The sequence below is a fragment of the Temnothorax nylanderi genome, unplaced genomic scaffold, assembly GCF_030848795.1.
Source record: "Temnothorax nylanderi isolate EJ_2023f unplaced genomic scaffold, tnyl_v1.0 TNYL_tig0235_pilon, whole genome shotgun sequence".
Lineage (NCBI taxonomy): Eukaryota > Metazoa > Arthropoda > Insecta > Hymenoptera > Formicidae > Temnothorax > Temnothorax nylanderi.
Genome location: NW_027249297.1, coordinates 27,905 through 54,454, shown reverse-complemented (window position 1 = coordinate 54,454; position 26,550 = coordinate 27,905). Strand labels below are relative to the sequence as shown.

Below are 26,550 nucleotides of genomic sequence, written 5' to 3'. Positions count from 1 at the left end.
ACATTCAATATTTGAGAGTACTGTGATATGCCAAAATTTCGAGTAAACCCTCAGCTTCAATTGGACAGTATCGAATTTGGTGTGATTGTTACTCTACAGTTGTTACATAACAATAAATAACGACAGGTCGCTTGTGACAACGTGCCCCGTGACCGGGGCACGTTGTCACATCAAATGTAATTGCATGCAAAATGTTATCCAAACTGTATTCAACGTAAATATCAATATATTATAGTGCGCTGCAATGTAAAAAAGTAAAATCCTTCACAGAAACATTTATTTTATTTCAAAAAAGTACAAAAAGCACGAAGTTTTCGTCTTAATCTAAATACAAGAATTCCACTCGAATGCGCAACTTATTGATCGTTAACAGCAAGACGAATTACTTCTAGATCGACTACTGCGGCTCTCGCAGTTTTCCGTTTGTAGGAGCGCACCATATCCCAATTGCACCTATGACATTAAAATTCGTGACAACGTGCCCCGAGGGCATTTTTTTACTCCAAACAGCCTCATGGCCGACACGTTTGAGATATTCATAAGATTAGGTATTGCACGTTTTTATTTAATATGCCTTTAAAAAAAATATTTTTCAAAAAGTATTTTGTTATTTATAAATGGTTAGATAACTACAAGATTTGTTGATTTTTGCTGATAATTTGTTGTCAGGCAGTGTTATCACGATTTGCTCTGTATTTGGCACCAATTTGCAGTTAAATATTGTCCCTAAACATCGCTTGGTATTTGGCGTCAATTTGTTCTTAAGTTTTGTTACCAAAATTTGCTCAATATTTGGCATCAATTTGGCGTTAGGTTTAGTCAACAAACTTTAACAGCAATTTGGTGCCAATTTGTTATCAGGTAGTTGCTAAGCTTTGCTCGGTATTTGGCGTCAATTTGTTCTCAAGCTTTGTCACCAAAATTTGCTCAATATTTGGCATTAATTTGGCGTTAGGTTTTGTCAACTAATTTTAGCGGCAATTTGATGCCAATTTGTTATCAGGTACTACTAAGCTTTGCTCGATATTTGGTATCAATTTGGCGTCAATTGTGTACGCATGTTTTGCTACGTATTTGCTAGCAGTTTGTCGACAACATTTGATAAAACAAATTTTGATGCAAATTTGTACCATTTCTGAAACCAAAATTTGTAGCAAGTATTTGGCATTATTTGTTCGAACAGATTTGGTTATCTGGGTATATGTGCTATCACACTCTAAAGTATATAAATATATTATTGTAAGCGTATTTTATATGTACAGGGCAATGAATATGTCTTAATATATGGGATCAATTGTTGTATCAAATTCAAAAAATCACCATTTGAAAAATTTGACCCTGGCAGCTAAGATAAACATCAGTGAACAATATATCATAAGAACAAGATACTAAGATTGGAGAATATCTTCCCTTAACTTCTATTAACAGTTTTCTTACTTTTGAGGAAATGATAAAAGATGACCAAGAAGCTTTTACACAAGTCGTAAGTAAAGCTGCTTATTATAATTAAATTATGTATATATTAAATTACAACCTTTCTCTTATCTAAACTATATTGAATTCTTTTTGTTTTAGAGGCTATTAAACAACAATCCCTTGTAATACAGAGAAAGACTTGGAACACTCTATAATGGAATGGCTTAGATTTTCAAACATCCGTAAACAAAGAAAAAAATCTTAAAAGGTAAAAAAGTAACATAATGTATTTATGTCTGTTAAGTTAGCACCCCCCCCCCCCATAAAAAACCGGAATAACACATATGCAGAAATTAAGTGCTCTTTATGCGCTAATTATGTGCTCTATTCACGATTTTTGTGCTCAAGCGGTTTCGTTGGAAATCGCAATTGAAACTGGAGGTGCTGGCTTAACGTAAGCTAGCACCCCACTTATTAAAATTACATATAAAATAAAAAACTCAATATGCTAGAATTATGTGCTTTTTATGTGCTTTCAAATTCCTCAAACAAAATTAGTCTATCTGTAATAGTTTAAAAGATATACGCAAAAAAAAGATCTATTGTATATACTACTGATATAGAGTAAAGTATCAGTTAAAATACAGAAAGCGAAATAATTCTTGTCTTAAAATGTTTCTTGATTAATGTGTTCTCGAAATATGCACAATGAAATTTTCGTGCTTATCCCCTTCAACCGACCCAAAGGTGAGCACCCCATACCTACAAGAGTAAAGTACCAGTTAAAATGCAGATAGCGAATTGGTTTTAGTCTTAAAATATTCCTCAATTTATGTGCTCCCGAAATATGCACAATGATTTTAAAAGCACAAAAATTACATTAATTTTTTTCGTCAATGTAATTTTTTGATACAAATTTTTTTAATAAACATAATTATATGTGTAATATCTAAATATTCTATTACCATATTCTTTTATACATCATAAAACAAATATATTCTTCAAGTATTAGTCGCGCAATTGTAGCGTGAACTGCACTATCATTCATGTAATATATTGTCATGAAAAACAATACACAACCCATACAGCACAAAATGTTTTCAAAAAATATTTTTGAATATTTCTATAAAAATATTGCAAGAAATATTTTAAAATGGTTTTAGGAATATTTTAAAAAAGTTAAAAAACCTTTTGTGATAACATTTTTAAGAATATTTTGAGAATCTTTTAAAAATATTTATAAAAATGTTCTTCTTTATCACCCAGGAAATATTTTCTTAAATATTTGAAATATATTTTTGAAATATTAATTTAAATCAACATATTTATTGTTTTATAATCTTGTTCCAAAATATTTAAAAATATTTTAAATCTATTATTGGTTCTAAAATCTTTTTTCAAATATTTTTGAAATATTATGAAATATTCTTAATTAAAAGATGCATGATAGCGCATCTTTCCGTGCTAGTTTGGAACGACGCTGCTAGGCGGCGCATAATGGTAAGACTAACTCGTAAGTAAATTTCAGTTGAGGGCTAATATAAGCAGGTCTCTGGCGAAGCAAAATCATGACATTCACAAGATAGATATGTATATTTTTCAAATATATAAAAAAAAAAGATGTACCTATACTTTACAGATATTAAAAAAATCTTTCAAACATGAAACACAATTATTATTTATTGGGTTAAACATATTTTATTTTTTGAAGTAATATTTCTAAAAGATTTTACAAATATTATTAAATATATTTATTTGCAATCTTATAAAAATATTTTTGAAAATATTTTTCTGACATGATCTGGCGGACATAGAAACATTCAAAAAATATTTTTGTGAATTATTTTAATCTTCCTAAAAAATATTTAAAAAATATTTTAAAAACATTTTGTGCTCTATGGGAAGAGATTCTATATAAATACAAATTAAAGTTTACTAAAGAGTAACTAATTTTGAAAATTACATTTTGTTTCTATTATTAGAAAGAGAATGTTAAAAATTAGTTAAACATATGTTTACTTATATGTATTTATATATTGTTCAGAATCTCAGTGAAAAATTCTCCATAATATTTAGCAACTTTGCAATACTTACTCATAACTCATATTAAATAACTTTAAAAATGTATACAAACACATATATTTAATTTTATAAATATTAATATAATTATATTAGTTATATACAAAATTATATTTTACTTGTATATCTCAATTCTTCCTATCTATTCCTGCATGTACTTCTTCCATCTTCTCCCTATCAAATATTTGATACTGATAACTATCCCACGTTTTGCTAACAATTTTACATATAACAATATTTATGAAAAAAATACTAATTTTAAAAAATTTTCTGAAGTCTTATTAAACAATTTAATCAATACATTAACCAAAACAATTTCAAGTAATTTAATTTTGTAAACTATTGTTTTTGTCTTTATAGCAAAATTAACATCAAATTATCATTAATCTTACATATATTGTATGTATAGGAATAACCAGATTAGAAAAAATTATAAAATAAAAATTACAAAATAAAATTATAAAATAATAATGTTTTAACATTTTCGTAAAAAAATTAATGTTATTTAGGTTTTTTAATAATTTTTTTCATAAAAAAGAGTCAGCAGTAAAATTTTATTGTACATATTCCATAAGCTCATAAAACATTTTCAGCTTATAATCAATAGGCTGGAAACGAATTGTTATATTAGTAAGAACTTTACTCTTGTAAGTATACTGGTGCTCACTTTCAGGAAGGTTTGTCAGCTGAAGGGGATGAGCACAAAAATCTTATTCTGTATATTTTGAAAGCACATAAATTGAGGAACATTTTAAGACTAAAATCAGTTTGCTATCAGTATTTTAACTGGTACTTTACTCTTGTACGTATGGGATGCTCACGTTCGGGTCGGCTGAAGGGGATGAGTACGGAAATCTCATTGTGCATATTTTGAAAGCACATAAATTGAGGAACATTTTAAGACTAAAACCAATTCGCTATCTGTATTTTAACTGATACTTTACTCTTGTACGTATGGGGTGCTCACGTTTGGGTCGGCCAAAGGGGATGAGCACGGAAATCTCATTGTGCATATTTTGAAAGCACATAAATTGAGGAACATTTTAAGACTAAAACCAATTCGCTATCTGTATTTTAACTAGTACTTTACTCTTGTACGTATGGGGTCCTCACGTTCAGGTCGGTCGAAGGGGATGAACACGGAAATCTCATTGTGCATATTTCGAGAACACATTAATCGAGAAACATTTTAAAACAAGAATTATTTTGCTTTCTGTATTTTAACTGATACTTTACTCTTATATCAGTAGTATATAGATCTTTTTTTGCGTATATCTTTTAAACTATTACAGATAGACTAATTTTGTCCGAGGCATTTGAAAGCACATAAAAAGCACATAATTCTACCAAAGAGTTTTTTATTCTATATGTAATTTTAATGAGTGGAGGTGCTAGCTTACGTTAAGCCAGCATCCCCACTTTCAATTGCAATTTCCCGCGAAACCTCTGGAGCACAAAAATTGTGAATAGAGCACATAATTAGCACATAAAGAGCACTTAATTTCTGCATATGTGTTATTCCGGTTTTTTGTGGGGGAGGAGTGCTAACTTAACAGACATAATGTATTTTGATACACAGAATGAATCACTGAAGATGTTACTAATATTTCTGAAATTGAACGAGAAATTCTTATTTTCCAGCAACTGTTTGGTAAAGATCCGGAAAGATTAATAATCTGTTTAAAAGGAAAGAATAAGAGTTTGGAAAAAAATAGTAAAAGAGTTATATTGAACTAGAGCACCTGTATCGCATTGCCTAAAGAAGAGTTAGAAGGCACCTTAATTTCCCTTATCCGAAGGCTGACTTCAAAAACCCCTTCTTAGGATTCCTTCCTAGGATCAATACTTTCTGAGATAATTGGCAGAGATAATTCGCAGAGATAACTGGCACACGAAATAAATCTCATAATAAAACCTATATATGTATGTATATGTATATATATTTGTTCATATAAATAAAACTACTTTTTTATGGTAATTATTGGGTGTACAACTTAATTCGGTCCGTTTTTTTGCTTGAAAAACGCATTTATTTGAACGATAAAATGAATTAATACCTTATTCAAAGTACTGTCCATCGCTAGCCACTACTTTTTCCCATCTTTCTGGCAATTTATGGATTCCGTCGCGGAAGAAGCGTTCATCTTTTGAAGCCAAGAATGAATCGAGCCAATTTTTGATACCCTGTTCTGAAGTGAAGCGTATTCCAGTCAAAGCGTTCTGCATCGATCGAAACAAATAGTAGTCGGAAGGGGCAAAGTCTGGGCTATAAGGCGGGTGAGCCAGAACTTCCCATCCGATATTTTCCAAATAGTTTTTAACCGGAACAGCAACATGAGGCCGAGCGTTGTCATGGTGAAAGATTATGGATTCGTGTCTGGTCACATATTCTGGACGTTTTTCGGCTATAGCTCGCTTTAAACGGATCAATTGTTGCCTGTAGAAGTCTCCCGTGATGGTTTGACCAGGTTTTAGCAGCTCATAGTGGATCACACCCTTCTGATCCCACCAAATACAGAGCATTACCTTGGCACCATGGATATTCGGCTTCGGCGTTGATGTTCCCGGTTGGCCGGGCTTTACATACGATTTTTTGCGTTTCGGGTTGTCGTAGTGAATCCATTTTTCGTCCCCGGTAATGATTCGATGCAGAAAAGACTTCTTTTTGTACCGTTCAAGCAACATTTCGGACATGCAAAATCGTCGTTCGATATCTCTCGGTTTCAATTCATATGGGACCCAATTTCCTTGCTTTTGGATGTATCCCGCGGCTTTGAGTCGTTTCGAAATAGCTTGTTGAGTAACTTCCAATGTTTTTGCGAGCTCTTCTTGCGTTTGACACGAATCTTGATCGAGTAATGTTTTTAATTCTTCATCTTCAAACTTTTTAGGTTGACCCGAACGCTCTTTGTTTTCAACACTAAAATCACCACTTTTAAATCGTCGAAACCATTCTCTGCAAGATTTATCCGATGGTGCAGATTCACCATACACTTCCACAAGCATTCGATGCGCTTCAGCTGCACTTTTCTTCCAATTGAAACAGAAAATCAAAACTTCCCGCAAATGATGCTTATTTGGAACGAAACTCGACATTTTCAACGCAGTAAAAATTAAACTTGTTGTGCAAAACTCAAAGGCTTGTAAACAATATTTGGTTGACAGATGTTGACACTTCACGATACAGCAAAAATCAGCAGTCGCCGTCAACCATTTATAGCACCTAGAGCCATCTTTTAGTATAGTGCATTTTATTGAAAATAAATATATATTGCCTGAAATGAAAACAAAATATCAATAATAACTTTAAATAAATGTTAGAATTAATATTACGGTAATCTTAATATAATATTGTAATAAAGTTGATAGTACGTTTAAATTTTTATATCAAAAACATTACAGGAATGATAGAAAAACCTTAGCGCAATGTTATTTGCAACGTTATGGCACTCCCATTTCAACATTACTGAAATTTCGAAATCGTGGTCAAAGTACCTATATTCATAATGATGTTCTATACAACATTAAGAACTACATATTTAACAACATTACAAGTTCTAGAATATCGTTGCAATAACATTGTAATAATGATTTTTTGCTTACTGGGAATTCTAAAAAATCCTAGGTATTTTTTTTGAGCTTTTTTTGAAAAAATATTGAAAAAAATTAGAAGCAGAAGTCAGTCCACTGTAGGTTATTGCTTGAACATTTTTATATATAACACAGGATATTTGAGAATTTTTTCAGATTTTTTCGATGCAATTTTTTTTATTTTGCAAAATTTTTCAAAATAAAAAAAATCGCGTCGGAAAAATCGCGTAGAACAAAAAATATAAACACATATAAATTGAACCCAAGCTATCGATTGAGCCTACTCAGAACTTGATTCGTTCAGCCGTTATTGAGATTCGAAAATCTCGGGTACTTGCAACTCTCCGGCTCGCGTAAAGATACACGGGGCGGGCTCGCGCTGCGCGTGTACTTGGCGCGAGACACCGTGTCTCTTGATATAATATAATATAAATAACTAGCTCTTTCGTAAGGTCGAGTATTGTATGGAGGTCGCGCTATCGGATCTACATCTTTTGACATCGAAATGATTTATGACAAGCAATTGTTTTCTTGTCAAAATGGAGTCAAAATTATGGAAATGTGACATGTGCAAATACATTTTGTACGTTAAGTAAAAATTCCAAATTTACAAGAGAAAAAATGCCACTAAAAAAAGGTAAAGGCAAGGATGCCGAAAGTGGAAAGAAAACGTTAGAGACAAAGGGCGCCGTTATATGCCGCTTTATCAGTACGCATTCGTCAAATCTAATTTAAATAAAGATTGTGTGTGGAGGTGAAGACAAACATAAATTTTATATAATATTTCAATGAAGCAGTAAGTCCCATGATAAAAATGTGAATACTATTACATTAAACGATTAGTAATTGATTGCTTCTTGGCGTATTCACATTTGAAAGAGAATTCCATAAAGAATTATTAAATATATATAAGTTTATTATCGTCTATTTTGTAGCTCCGGGACCTAAATATCAGCTTAAGACACTCGTCGGCTACAGGGATCATTGTATTTCAAGATATCGAAATCCAGCGTATACATTTGGCGATCGTCGTGCCATCTTTGAAGTGGCGGAAAGTCCAGGGCCAAAGTACATGATCGAGGAACGCAGACCCAAGGGATTTACTTTCGGACATGCCGCAAAACGTCGCGGTAAAACAATTCTCCTTACCCGAACGATATCATTGTTACAAATTCTTCTCTCTTGCGCTTGACAGATATCGTATTTGGACCTGGTGCGAAGTATAAGTTACCGGATGTCCCTCGCGGTCCTTTCTTTTCAATCAAATGGAGAACCAAATTGAGAGAAACTGGTGAAACGCCAGGACCTTACTACATCAAGCCCATAGCTGATGCGCCAGCTTTTTCTATGTATATTCAGACTCCTTCTTCTGAGTTTTGTTTGTTTTATAGTAATTCGCACATAAATTGTTTTATCGTTTGTAGGGGATTGCGTACAGCTGCGGAGAAGCCCGTAATTAGCACAGGTCCCTATTCATACAGCTTGGACGCGGTAAAACCAAGAGCACCGATGTATACTATCGCTAGTAGGCAAGCATTACAATTGATTTCCGAAGGCCCAGGTCCGATATATGCCGTCCCACCAGCCAAACCGACTCCCGCCTTTTCGTTCGGTGTAAAACACAGCGAATGTGCACCACCCTATATTACTGAATGCGACGAACAGTGCTAACGATAAAAAAGGAGTTGTTTTTATCAAGTTATTGGACTCGTTAATGTCCATTAACGTCATTGAGTTGTCACTAATAACGGCTTGCAAATTAAATTTTTCTATTTACATGTATTTTTGATACTGACGTGCATTCTTTATTGTTTTAATAATGGATTCAATAATAAATTGGGCGAGTCCAATTGTTCTTTGCGAAAAGCACCGGTTATTTCTTCCCAGTGGAGTGGCTGATCAACTTCCGGTATTCTTACAGGTTCCACTGCGATTGTTGTCACTCTCACAATGCCTTCATCTTTTTTTACTTTTTCTGTAATTTGCGTCGCGGTAGGTTGATTTGTTACAGCGGAGTAGAAAATTCGTATAATTAAATTGTATAATATTTCGATCACATTTATAATGCTGACTCCGAGAAATAGACTGCATACGCCTCCATAATTACCTATAAAGTAAAAGGATGAAGTAACGAGAGAATAATCCTTATTTTGTGTTCGAATAGTTATTTTAGGCAAATATATATGGTACATACATAAATTGTCACTGTATCAATTTTTTGTAAAAGATAACAATCTTTTTCTAATATTGCATTGATATTATACATTCGTATTACTTTTTTATATGTTGAATGGCAACTTACTCATGAGGTCGTACCAATAGTAGACCACATCCTGTCGCAATCTTATCGCCTCCATCTTTCCAAAGTAAATATATGTAATATGCTATGATTTTTTATCGAGTACTTCTTTCTAACAAATATATACGATGATTATGATTAGCGATTACGAGGATTGTACCCATGTGCAGTTTTACCTCCCCCATGATAACTCGGAAAGGCTAGGGATGCTGCTCGATTGTACATTGTACGTAACATCAGTGCAAGATGGGAAACAGTCGCAAGTCAAATAACCGGATAATTCTTCAAATTTGAATGGCGTCATGTCATCTTTAAATCGAGGGTTCACATTTTGCCATCTCTCTAAAGCAAGGAAACCGAAAGATAAATCGTTATTTGTTTTCGTAGAAATATAAAGCATTTTGAAAATTTAACAATTTTTTTTCGCGGTACAGTATTGTCAACAAACCTTTGTATTTCAATAAGCAGGATAGGTCCTTTAAATTACAGATTCGCCAGAATGCTAAGTAAATAACGTTAACATACGTTAATATTCGATTAACGTTTTAATCAATATAAATATGTAAGTAACTTCGACGTTACCACGTTTTGTTGGATAAAAAAACGGCACGCATAATCGGAAGACATCCTGCATCCGGCAATGTACTATGCAGTCGCTGAACGAGTAGTAACCGTGAAATATTTTGGACTGTTCCGTTTGGAATAAGCAATCACGTTCTTGTATATCGTATCCTTCAACGTCCTACAGCAATAAAATTATATATTTAAAAATTAAGGTATTAATAGCTTTAAAAAATCGATGTTAATTATACAAGTCTATATAAATGTATATATGTAGGGGAGACCGGGGCAAAGTCGTCACTATTTTTTCAGTGCCGATTTTTAACAACAAAACAAATAATTTTAGTAAAATGTAGTATACCGTTGTAAAGAGTAAACCCTTGGCTACAAAATTTATAAGGACATTTTTGGTCTACGTCGCTTTATTCAACTGGTATAGAGTGAAAACGACAAAGGTGCAAAAATTGAAATGTCAAAATTGCCGGGGCGGAGTCGTCACTCCATTCTCGGACTGAATTTTAAATAAAAATTCATAATTCCGATTGTGAAAAATGATAGGATACATTTTATTAATTATTTTTTAATAGAAAAATGGAAACATTAATTAAAAACACGATGGCGAAAAATAATTACAAGAAAAGCGCACACACTTATGTGTCCTACGCTCGCACGAAATGCACTGTTTCTTGTCAGCTCTATTCTGTCATCTCTAAGCACACGCAGCACATTATCTAAGTCCTCGCCGGAATCCGACCACTGCTGCTTCTTTGACTTTGATTTTCGCCCGAAGCCTCCGTGATATGGCTTGGTGACGACTTCACCCCGAACACAGATTTTAAGTTTGATCGCTCATGGAATATTAGAAATCAACGAAAATAAAAAAATTTCATTGGTTTCGTGTTCAGCATGCATTACTCTTCAGAATCACTTATCTAGAGAGATTCGGAGAGAAAATAATATTTAAAATATTTAAAATTTTCGACGCGCAAAAAATTTTACTTTTGACCTCCGAAAACATGTTTGCCTTAATGAAAAACACAACATATATGGCATATACCCTAAGAGCACAGTTGACGGAAAGTCGACGGCAAGTCGACTTTTATAAGTCACTTCTAGTCGACTTCTAAATAGTCGAATTCTAAAAATGACGGAAAGTCGACTAAAAGTCGACTTCTAAATAGTCGACTTCTAAAAATGGCGGAAAGTCGACATAAAAAGTCGGAAGACAGTCAAGCGGCGCGTTATGCATCATCAATATGGCGGCGAATCTCGAGGAGGCTGGAGGAGCAGAGCTTACGCGAGTGCGAGGAATACGTGCTGCGAGACAGGACACGATAAGCGAAATTGCTGCGCCAGATAGTTCTTGCAGGTATGGCGGATCAAGTCGCGAGAAAGATTTCGCCCGACGAGGTAAAAGAGGATCAGGATAAGGCCAAGTGGAAACATGCTTACAGGTTAGGTTGTGACCGGACGTTATTATTTGGCCGCCCGATTTCCGTTATTAGATTCCTTTTCACGGTCGCCACTCGGTTTGACCTCGTACCACCGAGAAGGTAAGTATTCTAACTCCCCGAAATTCACAACTCCACTAATTCTCCTTTATTTTCAGGTTCCTGCCAACGCTGGATCATCACCGCTGCCGACTCCAGGATTCTCGCTTCAACGCATAATCGCCGAGGGACTTCGCTGGATCTCCGCCAATGGACCAGGTAAGAACAGGTAAGTAAAGTTGCAATTCGTGATTAATTTTATATTATGATTGAATTATTTATTCAATATAATGTTTTCCCACAGGAAGTTGTTCACAGATCTTCGTATTACAGAAAATGGCCGACACGCATGTCGCCGGGCACATACGCCCTTTCGCTTCACAAATCACTATCTTAATTGGTGACTCAGCACCTCTCGCTAATTGTAGTAACGAGCACATAACGCGTTTCCGCGGGCGTTGCCGGTTGTTTCGGATCTCGGGGCGAACTATCTACGCGTCCGATTCAGAATCGCGGGACTTAGCGCGCGCGACGAACGTTAGCGCGTGATATATGTTACCTCTTCGAGAGTCCCCGACAGACTGCCTCGAGCGACGTAGCTCTCTCCGGCTCCCCACCATCGGTTGCGGCCCCCACCACCCGGCCTTACTGCGTCGCGGTACCAGGCCGTACACGCTTTCACTTTCACCGATCACGTGATCTCCCCGTGCGGGCGTTCTAGAACGTTCCGGTGGAAATTTCCACTTGATTCGCGCCCGGGACGCTCCCCCGCCCTGACGCCAATGTACCAGGTTTCGGCCTCCGTTGTTCGTCGTCCGCCGATGACGCCGACCTGTGCGCACGGTTTCTATCACGCCATAATACATGTTCCCGGACGACCTTCTCGGAGAAGATGTCCGGGTGCAATGTGTCCCGCTCGCCGTTGACGCCGACCTACTATGATCGACCTTTAGGTGCTCGAGGACTCGTTTGCGAGGTCTGTTCCTGTGGAAGATGTTCAGGATACGAAATTGTTGACCCGGGTCTCAGGCTTGACGCCGACCCGCCATGACTGCGTACCAGGTGTCGCACCTTCGTCATGGCACGTTATTTCCCGACGAACATGTCAGGTTTTCGACTTCGCAAACGCTACCTCCAATCTCGCAACCGGCCCTCTCTGACCAACTTACGGACGCCGCGCGTCAGTCATGGGCCGTCATTTTCGCACGAACATGCTCGATTTATGATTTCGCAGACGCGACCCCGAATCCGAATTTTAATCTTCCCTGATCGCCCGTCAGTCATGGGCGGTTTATTTTATCGGAAAACCGCTGGTTCGCGATTTCGAAAACGCGATCTAATACCCTACGTTTAACCTTCCCTGATCAGTTACTCAGCTCCGCCCGTCAGTCATGTACCGTTACTTTTACCCGAGCGCGCGTGGTTCGCAATTTCGCAAACGCGATCTCGGATTCTACTTTTGACCTTCCCTGGTCGATTACTAGGCGCCGCCTCTCAGTCATGGGCTGTTACTTTTACACGGAAGTCCCTGGTTCTCGATTTCGCAAACGCGATCTCGGATTCTACTTTTGACCTTCCCTGATCGATTACTGGGCGCCGCCTCTCAGTCATGGGCTGTTACTTTTACGCTGACGTCCCTGATTCCCGATTTCGCAAACGCGCTCTCGGATACTACTTCTGGCCCGTTCATCCCGCCTGTCGTCCCGTGAACGCGCGCCATGCGTATCTCCTTCGTCGAAGATTGTGTGTAGCTCGTGCCGAATAACTGCGTGCTACGCGTCGGTCCACTCATAACCTAAATTATTTCTAACTTATGACTCGAGCCGAAAACAAAACAAAATATGACCAAAGCCTGGGGAAACTTATACCTATTGGTCGAGCTATGGCTCGGCGGACTTGGCCGCAAACGCACTTATCAACTAATTTCCTTATCCTAAGTACCCTCGCGCCGGATGGGACATATTTTAGAACTGAGAACGTTCCTCATCCTCGGAGCGCTTGTAATCTTAGCCTATTATGGGGGCTTCTCCCCCTCGTCCGCTGACGAACCCTCCGCGCTGGTGGGACTGAGGAACTCTTCCGAGGACCCATCTCCTGGCAATTTTATCGCGTCTTTCGCGGCCATTGCCCCGACCGTCGCCTCTGGTTCCGCTGGCTCGTCGTCCCGCATCGCCGCCAACTCGCGTTCCAGCGCCTGCACAACCTCCTGTAAGGCTGTCAGGTCTGCGTCCGCGTCCGCGTCCGCGGACTAGCCCCGCGCCGTCGGTCCGCCGGTCTCCTCTCCCGGCTGCGGATCGGTCTTCTTCTTCTTCTTCTTGAGACCCAATGGATTTCCGACTCGCATGAGTCAAAGTACCACGGTGCTTAAATCCCTAGAGGAGCCTCTAGTTGGGTCGGAGGCGCCCTCTCGGTAGTTCGACAATCCAGTGAAGTTTTATCTCAAGTTACCCTATGAGTACTCTAAGGTTTGCTAGTATAACTATATTTTCATGTTTAAACTATCAATAAACGTTATGATTAATCTAATTACTTTTATATTTAAATTCCCTATCAAATATTCAACCGAAAATGATGCAAATAAATGTTCCTTTAACAATCCTTCAAACAATACCGATCTTTCCTCATCAAATAAAGCACACGACCAAAAAATATGATTAATATCCTGAGTTTCATGTCCGCACATACATTCTGCAGAGTCCACCCAGCCAAACTTAAATTTTGTAGTACCGACTAGTGGGTATCCCGTAATTAGGCGTATCAGAGAACATAGATCGGAACGAAGACCTTTATATTTTAATAAGAAACTCAATCTGATAGATGTAAAATTATTCATATAGTATTTTCCAGATCCCACATTAATGTCTCTCAGAAATTGAGCATCTATATTCTCGTACACACGAAAATTACACGCCAGTGCATCCTTGAATGAAATTTTATTCCCAATATATGATCCCTCTACTGAGGCCTCTCTGGCTGCTTTATCCGCTATCTCATTACCCTGAATCCCTTTATGGGATGGGCACCATGTAAATCTAATAACCCTGTTTTCACAAGCCGCCAAAGAGAGTTTCATTTTTAGATCTGGGATAAGTGGGGAAAGTTTATAATTATGTTTCGTGTTCTTTAATGCCTGAATAATGCTGAGAGAGTCCGTACATATGTTCACAAAATTCCACGATTGCGTCCATATTAGGTCAATGGCCATGGCAATCGCAACTCCCTCCGCCGTAAACGAGCTCGACAGGTCGCTCAATTTGTATTTAACCAAAAGATCATATTGAGGGACCCAAACAGAACAACCGACCAGATTTCCGTCAGCTGATTCCGTTCTAGAGCCATCTGTGTATATGACGACCTCCTGAGGAGAGGCCCGGTTAAATGAAATAAGACTATTAAAAGCCTGATTAGGGGAGGCGTTATCCCTTGCTAATTCACCGGATGATGTGTCGAACGCAGTAGATGATAAATCAAATCTGAATGGATAGGAGAAAGCAGGGTGAAGATTCCAGATATACAAATTATACCTAAAAGGCCTGACCATCGGCCATCTTTTAATTACATACGGAATATTGCTAGGGGCCGCATTAATAGACAAATTATAGAGACCATCAATTCTATTAATTAGCTTATTATTTTTCAACTGAATTGCCTTCAATAAGAATTTATCACACTTATATGCTACTTTTCTTCTAAAAGATTTCTGCTCCCCAAAATACCAGCATACCCTATTAGGGTCGATTCAGACACAGCCGTGCCGTACCCGTACCGTATCCGTATCGTTAACATTAGACAAGGCTGGAGACACATTAGACAAGGATGGAGACAATAGGAATCCTTGTCTAATGTTTCTGTCCGTGATACGGTACGGGTACGGCACGGCTGTGTCTGAATCGACCTTTAGAAGACGATTTGGGTAAACCTAACGCTATCTTAAAGGCAGAACACAAAAGACTTTCATCAATGGACACGTACGTGTTAGCTGCACTAAGGTACCATATTGCCCCCCATTCAAGCTGTGCTCCGATAGTGGCGTTGATAAAATTTATAGCCTTACGGGGATCAATACCCCATGTACGACCCGCCAGCCATTTCAGTATGTTAGAAAAACACATGGTTCTAGTACGTAAGAACTTAATATGTTCTCTCCACCTGAGGCACACATCCATATTCATACCTAAGTATTTAACTGTATTCAGGAAAGGAAGTATTCCATTATCAACCTCCAGATTATCCGGGGTAACAATCGATCTTTTTCTATGAAAAATAGTAAATTGCGTCTTCGGGAATGAAATGCTAAGGCCCAAGTCCCACAACCACTGCTCAACCATATCGAAAGTACTTCTTAAAGTCGACAAAATTATTTCAAGGTTCGAGTCAGAACACAAAAAGGCTATATCATCAGCAAATTGTATTACTTTAACATTATGCGGGATAATCCGAAGAATATCCTTAACATATAGCTTGAATAGCTCGGGGCTAAGTACAGAGCCTTGAGGAAGACCATTTTGGAGGAGATAGCTTCTATAAAATCTACCCGACTCATAAAAATTTACATTTCTTGGACCAATCAGGTTTCTAAGAAACCTCTTATACCCCATAGGGATATTAAGTTCGTTGATCATCTTGAACAGGATCTGAGGGTTGACGTTGTCATAAGCTCCCTTGATGTCCAGGAAAATTGCACCAGTCATTTGATGTTGGCTGAAGGACTTATAAATTTCCAGATTAATGAAGGCGAGGCAATCGTCGCATGATTTACCTCTTCTAAAACCGAATTGACAGTTAGGAATTATATAATCCAATTCCAAATACTTTTCCAATCTTCTCTTAACTAATCTTTCCAAAATCTTAAGAGTACAAGAAGCCAACGAAATTGGTCTGAATTCATTTCTACCAGGCTTCGGGATCAATGAGACGTCAAAAAACCTCCAACAATCAGGAAATGACCCATCCTCCATGATCAGGTTAAAAATCTTGAGTAATTTATTTAAAGCCGTTTCAGACACCATTTGAATCAATTGATTATTAATAAGGTCCGGTCCCGGAGTGCTTTTGGTTTTTAAGGACGAGATAATAAAATTAAGCTCGTCTATAGAAAATTTATCGTCAAAAATGGATGACGAAGGAGAACCAATAGTTTCCTCAAAGGAGTCCGAAACCCAAGGAGGGGACAACCCATCAATCGCTCTGTCAATAGCAAGAAGTCTACTCTCAGAAGGAGGGTTTGGTCTGTTGAAATACACGCTTCTCTTAAATGCACTGATAGTATCCCAGAATGATTTTACGTTCCAATTAATATTAATATCGTTAATAAAATTATGGAAATTTACTCTTTTCCTACGACTGATGGTCTTTCTACATTCATTAGACGCAGCTTTATACTTCGCTCGATTCTCTGTAGAGTAATCCGATAAATATCTCTTAAAAGCCTCCTTCCTATTATCTTTAGCCTCTTGACATTCCTCGTCCCACCAAGGCGGGTTAACCCTTTTCTTTGATGATTTTACCGGATGACTTTTACATGTCCCCGAAGAGTGATCGAACACTATAACTTCCTTAGAGTCCACAATTTTAGCACCAGCGCGCAGGGCACAGTCAATTATTCTCTCGTTCCAGAGTTCATAAAGTCTACTAGCAGGACCCGATATTAACGAAATTCCACTCATACCGTCATCCACTAAATTACAAAACAGATTTTTGTCAATGTTAGAGATATTGAGTCTTTTCTTACCCGGATCGGTAGCAGGTTCTTCGAATTGATCGAAATAGAACTGAGTAATGATTGGGTAGTGATCGCTCCCCATAGGTTCTTCAAGAGTATGCCAAGAATAATTCCGGCAAATATTTTCTGACACCAAGGTAAGATCAGGAGCGCTAATCTGTTCACTGACATCAGCATTATCAGGAACTCTCGTAGAACGACCATCATTCAAATACATAAACCGATTGACAACCAACGCCTCCGCTAAGGTTTTCCCATCCTGATTTGATTGGGACGAACCCCATGATGGATGTTGAGCGTTAAAATCACCACAGATTATGACTCCCTTATCTTTCAGAAGTGAGTCTATCGAATTGAAAAAAGAAGACCAACCGGCTACATTTACATGAATATGAGGAGGTCTGTATAAAGAGATAATAAATATTCTATCCGGAGACAACCTATTACACTTAATGGAAATTATGGAACATTCAATGCCCAAAAGTCCAGAGAGATTCATATTAACAGAGACAGGATCTAACTCCTTCCTACAAAGAATAGCTGTACCTCCGCCTAAATGATCTCTGTCATTTCTAAATGTAATAAACTCCTTGAAGAAAAAATAACTCCGGCCCTGAAGCCAAGTTTCCTGTAGACAAACAATGTCATATTCCCCGATTAAGTTCGAGAATTCAGGTTGTTTATTACCCACACTTCTAGCATTCCATTGCAGAATCTTTAAAGATTTGACGAATGTTGAAATAGTCGAATTCTAAGTATTGATAAATGGGGTGAAATTTTATTGTATTCTATTAATACTGATTATATTGGGTTTTGATTATTATCTTTATTATTAGTTATTAAATTAAACAAAATATGTGTGCTTACGTAAGTTGCAAATAATTAACAATTAATTTGTACCACCAGGCTTCTCCTCAAATAGCAGTCTCAAATAATCCATAAACGCCAGGGCTATATCTTTATTATTTAGGTTTGAACGATAGAAATTCCTGAGGTCATGTAAGATAACACCAGGGCAAGGAAACTTTCTAGAAAGTTGATCAACTTCTTTAGTTATACTAGGGGTCTCTGAAACCTCCGGGTCAAGATTATAGGCCTTCAATGTTTCATCCTGATTAGTTGAAGAGTCTGAATCAGATACGCTTTTCCTCACAGAATCTCTACCCCGCTTAAGAGGAGGGAATCTATCCCGGCGGAGATGGAACGGGGTACGCCCCGATTCCCCCCCCGAACCGGTAATGACACCCAAAGCCCCAAAGTTCCAGGCACCAAATGCTGCCGATCTAAACAATCCTTCAGCCTGTTTACAGGAGGTAATCTTTTTTGAAAGAATTAAATTCTTTGCCCTAAACTGGGAGACATTAGCTAATGCCATCACTGTGTTAATCAACCTAAATTTCGTATAAATAGGGCACTGAACGTCAAACGAAAAGTGATCCCCCTTACAATTAATACATGATTGATTCAAATTCGATTTATCACATAAGTCCGAAGAATGGTTCTCTCCGCAGTAACCACAAGTTACTTTACCTCTACAAAAAGCCGAAGAATGTCCCCACTTGGAGCATTTACCACATCTGCGAACTCTATTAATGAAAGGGTATACCTTACACTTAGTTTTATAGCAGAGGACCGAATCCGGAAGTAGGTTAGCCTCAAAGATGATTTTAACAGAGAAAGAATCTTTAAGATCATTATTATCATTTTTATCACGGAATTTCAACCTCTCGACTGAATGAACCTTAATAGAATCCCTAGAAGAGGAAAGATTCTCTAATATTTCTTTTTCTGAGAAAGTAGGACAAATACCTCGAATCACACCGGATCTGAAGATTTTATAATTAGGAATATATGCCACCCAAAGAGGAGGCAATACACCTCTTGAAATGACCATATTATTGGCATCCAAGAAATTACTAAATTCAATACAAATTATATTTTTCCCTAACTTCCTAATAACATCAATATTATGAAACTTTTCGCAAATAATTTTTCCAATGCTCATGGGGTGTAAATTGCCAATATTAGATATCGACGCTGAATCAGAGGCAATGGATTCAATATGTACTGAAAAAGGAGCTATGCTGAAATTGTTATATCTATTGCCCCTTTGCGAAGCAATAAACTGGGTTCTTTTTTGAATCGGCGAAGGGGGAGCGTCCTCAATCGGGCGAATAGAGGAAGCCGATGTATTTACCTTATCGATCTCCACAGCTTTATCATTCGAATCAATAGCCTCTTAATCCTATTTTCCAAGGAAGCATTCCGCGAAGTCTTATCATATCGAGCCTTTTTATTCCCCTCCTTCCTGGAATTCGGGGAATTATCCTCATAAGAGTTATTCTTTTTATCACTCTTATGCATATTGGCAAATTATCAAAATAAGTAAAGTATTTAATTAAATATCGTGTTAATTACCACTGTATTTACAAAGACATAAATAGCGCAATAAATTTAAGATAATAATATTACGTTGAGAGGGAAATTACTCAAGAAACTCTACGATAATTTTCAAAACTAGAACTAAATGTCAAGTACAAATATTCAGAACGGTAAGTTGCTTCCGAAATAATGTAAATAAACGCTAGACGAATATTGTGAAAACAAGGTTATTATCAAGGTAATATTACTATTTATATGAGACCAACGTACAAGTCTTCCCAATGGTATTCAAAACCTAATAAATAGTAGTCAATAAAATCTCACTCAAGGATATTCTAATGCAAATGCTATAACAAACGCGCGCTATTACATTCGGAAATATAATTGTAATTCACCCGGAATATATTCCCGAGAAACACAAACAACATGAGCCACGGAAGGGCGCGTGATCAACGCGTGGACGACACGACCATAATTCAAAATATGTAGTGATCATACAAAGGTTAATCTTAATATTAATAAATTTCGTATTAAAACATTAAATGAACTTCCACCGCAACACTTAACATCTTAAAGGTGAAGAGCGCAAAACCAAAAGATGATTATATTTATTTATATTTATGCATGTTTGCGATAGAGCACATTTCTTAATTTCGATAGAGTATAACACAAAACCGTAAGTAACAGACCGTATATAAAGTGCTCTTTACTATCTTTAATAATATCAAATTATAAAAGTAATCACTCAAAATATGCTCACGTGGAACCAATTCCAATTCCAAGGGCATGTGATTCAGAGCACGTGAACACCACGATTCAAAATTATAGTAAATAGCAGTAAATATTTATAAGAGTATACATTAACTAATAAAGCTTACATAAAACACTTTTATACATCTACTAATATCAGCTTATAAATGATATACACTCAAAAATACTCAACTCCAATAGGGCACGTGAACCGGAGCACGTGAACATCACGCTTCCGCATCGGAGTAAATAGTAGTGCACAATTGTTAGAGTATCAATTAACTACCGAAATTCGCACAGAACACTCTTAATTATCTAACAATACCAGTTTATAAGTAATAAGTACTCGAAAATATTCAAACTCCAAGGGCACGTGAACCGGAGCACGTGATCCGGAGCACGTGAACATCACAATTCCAAGTCGGAGTAAATAGCAATAAACATTTATTAGAATAACAATAAACTAACGAAATTCACATAAAACGCTCTCAATTAACTAATAATATCATTTTATAGATAACATATACTCCAAAATAGTCAAACTTCGAGGGCACATAAATCAGAGCATGTGAACATCGCAATTCAGAATCGGAGTAAAATAACCAATATGAATACAAATATCGTACAAAAAGAAGGAACATTTATTAAATTGACTCAATTCAATATTAACTTAAAAATCCGACGACTTCAATAAATTAACGAATTCTTTAAATCCGAAAAGAGAAACTAGCAAACCCCGTGAAGGGACTCACCACCCGTATAATCTTTCTTATTCTTATATTGACTTCATTGGATTTCAGATTTTTCAGATTTTTCAGTTGTCGATCCAGTTCAAAAATCCTCCATTGAGTGGTATATGCTCCGCCTTTATAGCTTTATCACAGATACTCTCCCGCCGAACGTCCTCACGCTCCGACGGTTCACAGCGGAGTCCCGCTGCGGATCGGTCAATGCGCACGGCCCGGTTCCCGACGGCGGGATTGCGCCCCCCACCGTCAGCGCGCGCGCCGGACCCTCCACCGTATCGCTAGATGCCACCACCTGGACCGCCGTAGCGCCCGCGGCATCGCTCATCACCGCCGCCCCCCCCCCCCCCCGCGTCGCCGGCGCCGTTCGTCACCTGGTCCTGCAGGATCGGCATGTCGCGATCCACCGTCGATCGGACGGGACTCGCCTTTATCTCCGGGCCCCGTTGGCCCGTCTGCCCTACCGCCCTCCGCAGCTGTTGGTCGGAGAGCCTACTTATTACGACTCGGGGTGACTTAAGTACGAAAGCTCGCGGGACCTTAGCGCGCGGTTTCAAGGTATGGTGTGTTATTAATTATCATCGATAATTAAGACCTATTGAATGCGACAGCTCTCCATTCTGAACCATCTTTCAGAACACCAGAAATGGAGGAACCTGTGTTCATACATTCTTCGTGCGTTCTACAGAAAATCAGTCCGGAATAGGTGGTTTATCAAGAGGTGTACGAAACGAATAAGATGTACATGAGAGGTGTCACGGCGATAGAACCCGAATGATTGCCGAAATTCGCTCATGCCATCTTAGTGAACCATTGGTTGATCCACCGCCAAGTTATTCTCATTTATAGATATAATCAAGGAACTGGGAAGATCATTTGCCGCGTACATTCTGGTACATTCGGAAAGGCCGGATGGGCACTACCATCGATGGGTATAGAGCATCCGTGGACGGTGTCAAGTGGTTCGTGTATTTCTTCTTGAAGGGTCAAGTGTGCCCTAAGCTGAAACGATTTGTCCCGTCGCTGCTGACGACACCTGGGAGCATCACCAAGTCATGGGCCAGATAAATCGTTATTCTATCTCCTTTCGATTTCACGTTGATTCATCGAATAGATTACATCAATTCAATACGATTTTTTCAAGTTGATACCACGCACTCAAGCAATAGTACAAACGCTGCAGTCGCAGGGAGTCGTGTTCAAAGACAAACTGCTAGAAATCTGGGGTTCGGATAAAAAAATGTGAGATTTTAATTTATAAAATAATATTTAGATATTATCATAGACTTCTATACAATACTAGACCGCTGACAGGCATCTCGGCCGTGATGCTTGCCGCCATGTTGATTTTAGTCAAGATATGCTATACTACAGATTCTATACAAGTGGTTTTATACAAGATTTCTATACAATAGTCTGGCATATACAGAATGTCCAAAAGAAAGGGTTTAATACTACAGGAGTAGTGGTTCGATTTCGACATCCAAGTACGCTACAAGTCGAAGGGATGACTTACAAACTTATTGATAACATGTACCAATATTTAACACAAAAACATTCGTCTGCTTCGTTATGTACTGTAATAACGAATGCAGATAAACGCACATCATGAGCAACTGAACACCCGATAGTGACTTAATTCAATATGGCCGCACCCTTTATTACCACTTGCATCTCGCACTCGCATCAGCTTTTCGGCAGTGCGTCCATAGATGTTAGTGGTCTAGTATAAAAGTCTGTGGATATTATATATTTATATAATGCAAGATGAAGAATGATGAAGATGAAGGATGAAGAATGCAAGGAGAAAAAGAAAGAAGTGAGGGGAGAACTAAGAAAATAGAGAAAAGGAAAAGGAGAGGTGGAAAGATATAGAGAAGGGAGGAGGAAGTATAGAGAAGTATGTGAAAGAAAGAAAAAGGAAGAGAAGGAAAGGATGATTAGAGAAATAGGAGAGGCGAGATCGGAAGTTAAGGTATGGGAATTGATAGGTAGAGTAAGGAAAAGAAGGAAGAGGATAAACGAAGATATAGGGCTGGAAGAGTGGAAAAAATACTTCATGGAGCTGCTGGGAGGCGTGGAGAACAGGGTTGTGAAAGGAGAAGGAGGGAGGGACAGACAAGATGAGGAAGAGATAGAGCTGGAGGAGGTAAGAAACGTAATAAAGAAACTAAAAACAGGGAAGGCAATAGGCAAGGACGGAATTCCGAACGAGGCATGGAAATTTGGAGGAGAAGAGATGGTGAGATGGGTATGGGGAATATGTAAACGGGTATGGAGGGGTGAAGGCTGGCCGGAACATTGGAAGGAAGGGGAGATAATACCAATAGTGAAGAAAGGAGAAGGAAAAGAGGTGAAGGACTACAGAGGGATAACGATCATGTCCTCAATGTATAAGATATACACGGCGGTATTAGCAGAAAGGATAAGGAAAGAAGTAGAAATGAAGAACTTGATTCTCGACAACCAAGCAGGATTTAGAAAAGAAATGGGAACGATGGACCAGATATTTGCGCTGAATTATCTGATAAACAGACACCTAGGAAAGGAGAAAGGGAAGATGACAGTTCTATTTGTAGATCTCAAGGCGGCTTTTGACTCAGTAGATAAGGAAGTTCTAATCAAGGCAATGAAAGAGAGAGGTGTGTGGCAAGGACTGATAGACAGGGTAGAGGAAGTGTTGAGAGAAACAAAAAGCAGTGTGAGAAGGGGGGAAGAAAAAGGGGATTCATTCTGGATGGCGAAGGGATTAAGACAGGGATGCCCGCTAAGTCCGATACTGTTTAACTTACTAATTATGCGGACATAGAGGATTACATGAAGAAGGGCGGATGGGGGTGTGAGATTAAAGGGGGAAAAGGTATACACCTTAATGTATGCAGATGACATAGCAGTACTAGCGGAGGAGGAACAGGATATGAGATCCATGATAAGCAGGCTTGAGAGGTATCTAGACAGGAAGGGACTAACGCTGAGTATAGAGAAGACAAAGATAATGAGATTTAGAAAAGGAGGAGGGAGGAAGAAGAAATATGATTGGAGATGGAAGGGAAAGAAATTAGAAGAGGTCAAAGAGTTCAAATATCTGGGGTACACATTGAAGGAGAATGGAGGGCAGGAGGCGCATATTAGAGAGAGAAGAAGGAAGGCAACAAGAGTAATGAGAGAGGTGTGGGGGATAGGGAAAAGGATGTGGAAAAAGGACTGCAAAAGAAGGATCTGGCTATATGACACCCTGATATGGACGGTGATGGGATACGGAGCAGAAATATGGGGATGGAAGGAAAGGAGGGAGGTAGAAGGGATACACGAGAGATATCTCAGATGGACACTCGGATTAAATTGGAGGACGCCAGGATATATGGTTAGAGATGAACTAGAAAGGGAAAAAATGAGAGCTAGAGCAAGTAAGAGAGCATGGAAGTTTGCAAGAAAACTGAAAGAAGGTAAAGGAGGAGAAATAGCGAGAAAGTGTTTGGAAGAAATGAAAGAGAGATGGAAGAGGGAAAGGATAATAGGAAGATGGGAGCGGGAGAGAGAGGAATATCTGGAAGAGATCGGGGTAGAAGTGGAAGGGGAGGAGGAGTTAGAAGAGGAGGTATTGGAGAAGAAGGAGAAATGGAAGGAGAAACAGGAAAGAATGGAAAAGATCATAGAATCGAAGTACAATAGGTGGTATAAGAGTATAAGGAAGGACGGGATTCCGGATTATCTAAAGAAGGGATGGGAGGAAGCAAGATGGAGCAGGGTTGCAAGATTTAGACTTGGTAACGAAGTGAGGGAGGGACTATACTGGGGAAATGAGGAGGACAAAAAATGCAGGATATGCGGGAGGGAAGAGGAGACATGGAAACATATATGGGAGGAATGTACGAGATGGGAGAAGTGGGAGGGAGAGGGATGGCAAGATGTGGTGGGAAGATTACTGGGAGAAAGGGGAGAGGGAGAAGAATGGATGAAAGCAATAGAAGAAATGAGACGAGATGGAGGAGAGAGGAGAATAAGAAAGGAAGAGGGAGGATACAACAATTAACGAAAGAGGACCGAGGAAGACGAGACAGCGAAAAGGACTGAAGAGGAATATGTCTATAAAAATTATATGTAACATAATGTATGTAAATCTTAAGTTATTGTAAATTGGATGTACAGGGTTGGGTACGTCCCTACAAAACGCCCTTTTAGACCCCTTGGGGTAATAAAGTATCATTTCTATATATATATATATATATATAACAATATTATTATATATTTACAACATTATGATAATAATATATATATTATATATATTTATATAGCTAATTTTGCATATTGTTTCGCGATTAACGCTGGAATGTTTTAATTTTAGTTCTGTTGTCAGCTTACCAGAAGTGGCTGCCGGAATCCACACACGCAGAAGTGGCACAGATATGGCCGCCTTTGTAATTAAGAATAAAACATTAGGATTGTAATTATACAGTTTTTTAGATAATTAAATTATTTTATATATAGAAAAAAATCGAAATGCATCAGTTTTAGCCCTCCAGCAAGGGGTCGATTGCGTATCTTGAAATAATGAGGTAAAAATTACAAAAATGAGAAAATTTATTAGCGTATCTATGATTTTATTTATCAAAATCTAGTAAAATCTGTTAACTTTTGTCATTTTTACCTCGTTTCAAGATACACAATCGATTTCCAGACGTACGCGGCGGTTTATTTTATCGACTTTAAAAGTTGGTGGGAAGTCGACTTTTCGTCATGACGGGAAGTCGACTTCTTGTCATGACGGAAAGTCGACTTCTTGTCATGACGGAAAGTCGACTTTTAATCGGCGGTTTTTGAGACATTCGCCGACTTCAAGTCGACTTGAAGTCGACTTTCGTCCTTAAAAAAGTCGACTTTTCTGCCCAGTCAGTTTCGGTAGAAGTCGGCTTCAAGTCGACTTAAAGTCGACTTTTTGCTCTTAGGGTAGTCTTAAAGATATCGAAAAACTAACAAAAAAAAGGACTGGGATGACTTTTTAGTTGGCTAAAAAGATTCCTCTTTTGACAACAAAATTGTCTCTCATGTCCACTTAAACGGCGCGTATGGATGTCCGTACGCTAACTGTCGATGTCCGTACGTTAACTGTAAGGCAACTTATAGCGTTTACCAAATTGGCAACATATGGTCAACCTGTATCAGCTGCCAATAGGTCAACGTAAAGTTACCGAATTACTATACCAAAATGCTTTACAGAAATGGCCGTCATTCAACAGATGTCTTATAGATGTCCAAAAGATTAACAAAATGGCATCTAAACGGCACGAATAAATGATGTCCAAAAGATATCTTATTTATGGAATATATAGGGCAGGGATAGGTGAACAATAAATGATAAAAGTTTATTGTTATCTGAAATATGTATGTACACAATAAAAAGTTAATTGTATTATCTAAAATTATGAGTACACAGTTAACAATCAACTAGTATATTTCATATTGGGTGTACAACTTAATTCGGTCCGTTTTTTTGCTTGAAAAACGCATTTATTT

General features: G+C 38.1%; 2 protein-coding genes and 1 long non-coding RNA gene across 3 annotated transcripts; 2 read left to right on the top strand and 1 right to left on the bottom strand.

The window, feature by feature from the left end:
• Nucleotides 1-7,707: 7,707 nt before the first annotated feature.
• Nucleotides 7,708-8,757, top strand: LOC139779614 (ciliary microtubule associated protein 1B). The gene is made up of 4 exons (XM_071718012.1): nt 7,708-7,795; nt 8,022-8,216; nt 8,282-8,435; nt 8,511-8,757. Exons 1-4 carry the CDS (start codon nt 7,708-7,710, stop codon nt 8,755-8,757), a joined length of 684 nt encoding a protein of 227 aa, XP_071574113.1.
• Nucleotides 8,758-8,891: 134 nt separating this feature from the next.
• On the bottom strand, nt 8,892-10,964 carry LOC139779606 (sodium channel protein Nach-like). The gene is given in 7 exon segments (XM_071718004.1): nt 8,892-9,193; nt 9,389-9,458; nt 9,461-9,497; nt 9,562-9,727; nt 9,834-9,887; nt 9,968-10,127; nt 10,953-10,964. Coding segments are annotated over 7 exon segments (801 nt in total).
• Nucleotides 10,965-22,182: 11,218 nt separating this feature from the next.
• Nucleotides 22,183-25,531, top strand: LOC139779613 (uncharacterized). Its single transcript, XR_011719950.1, has 2 exons — nt 22,183-22,278; nt 25,382-25,531. It is a non-coding gene; the product is annotated as an uncharacterized lncRNA (long non-coding RNA).
• Nucleotides 25,532-26,550: the final 1,019 nt, after the last annotated feature.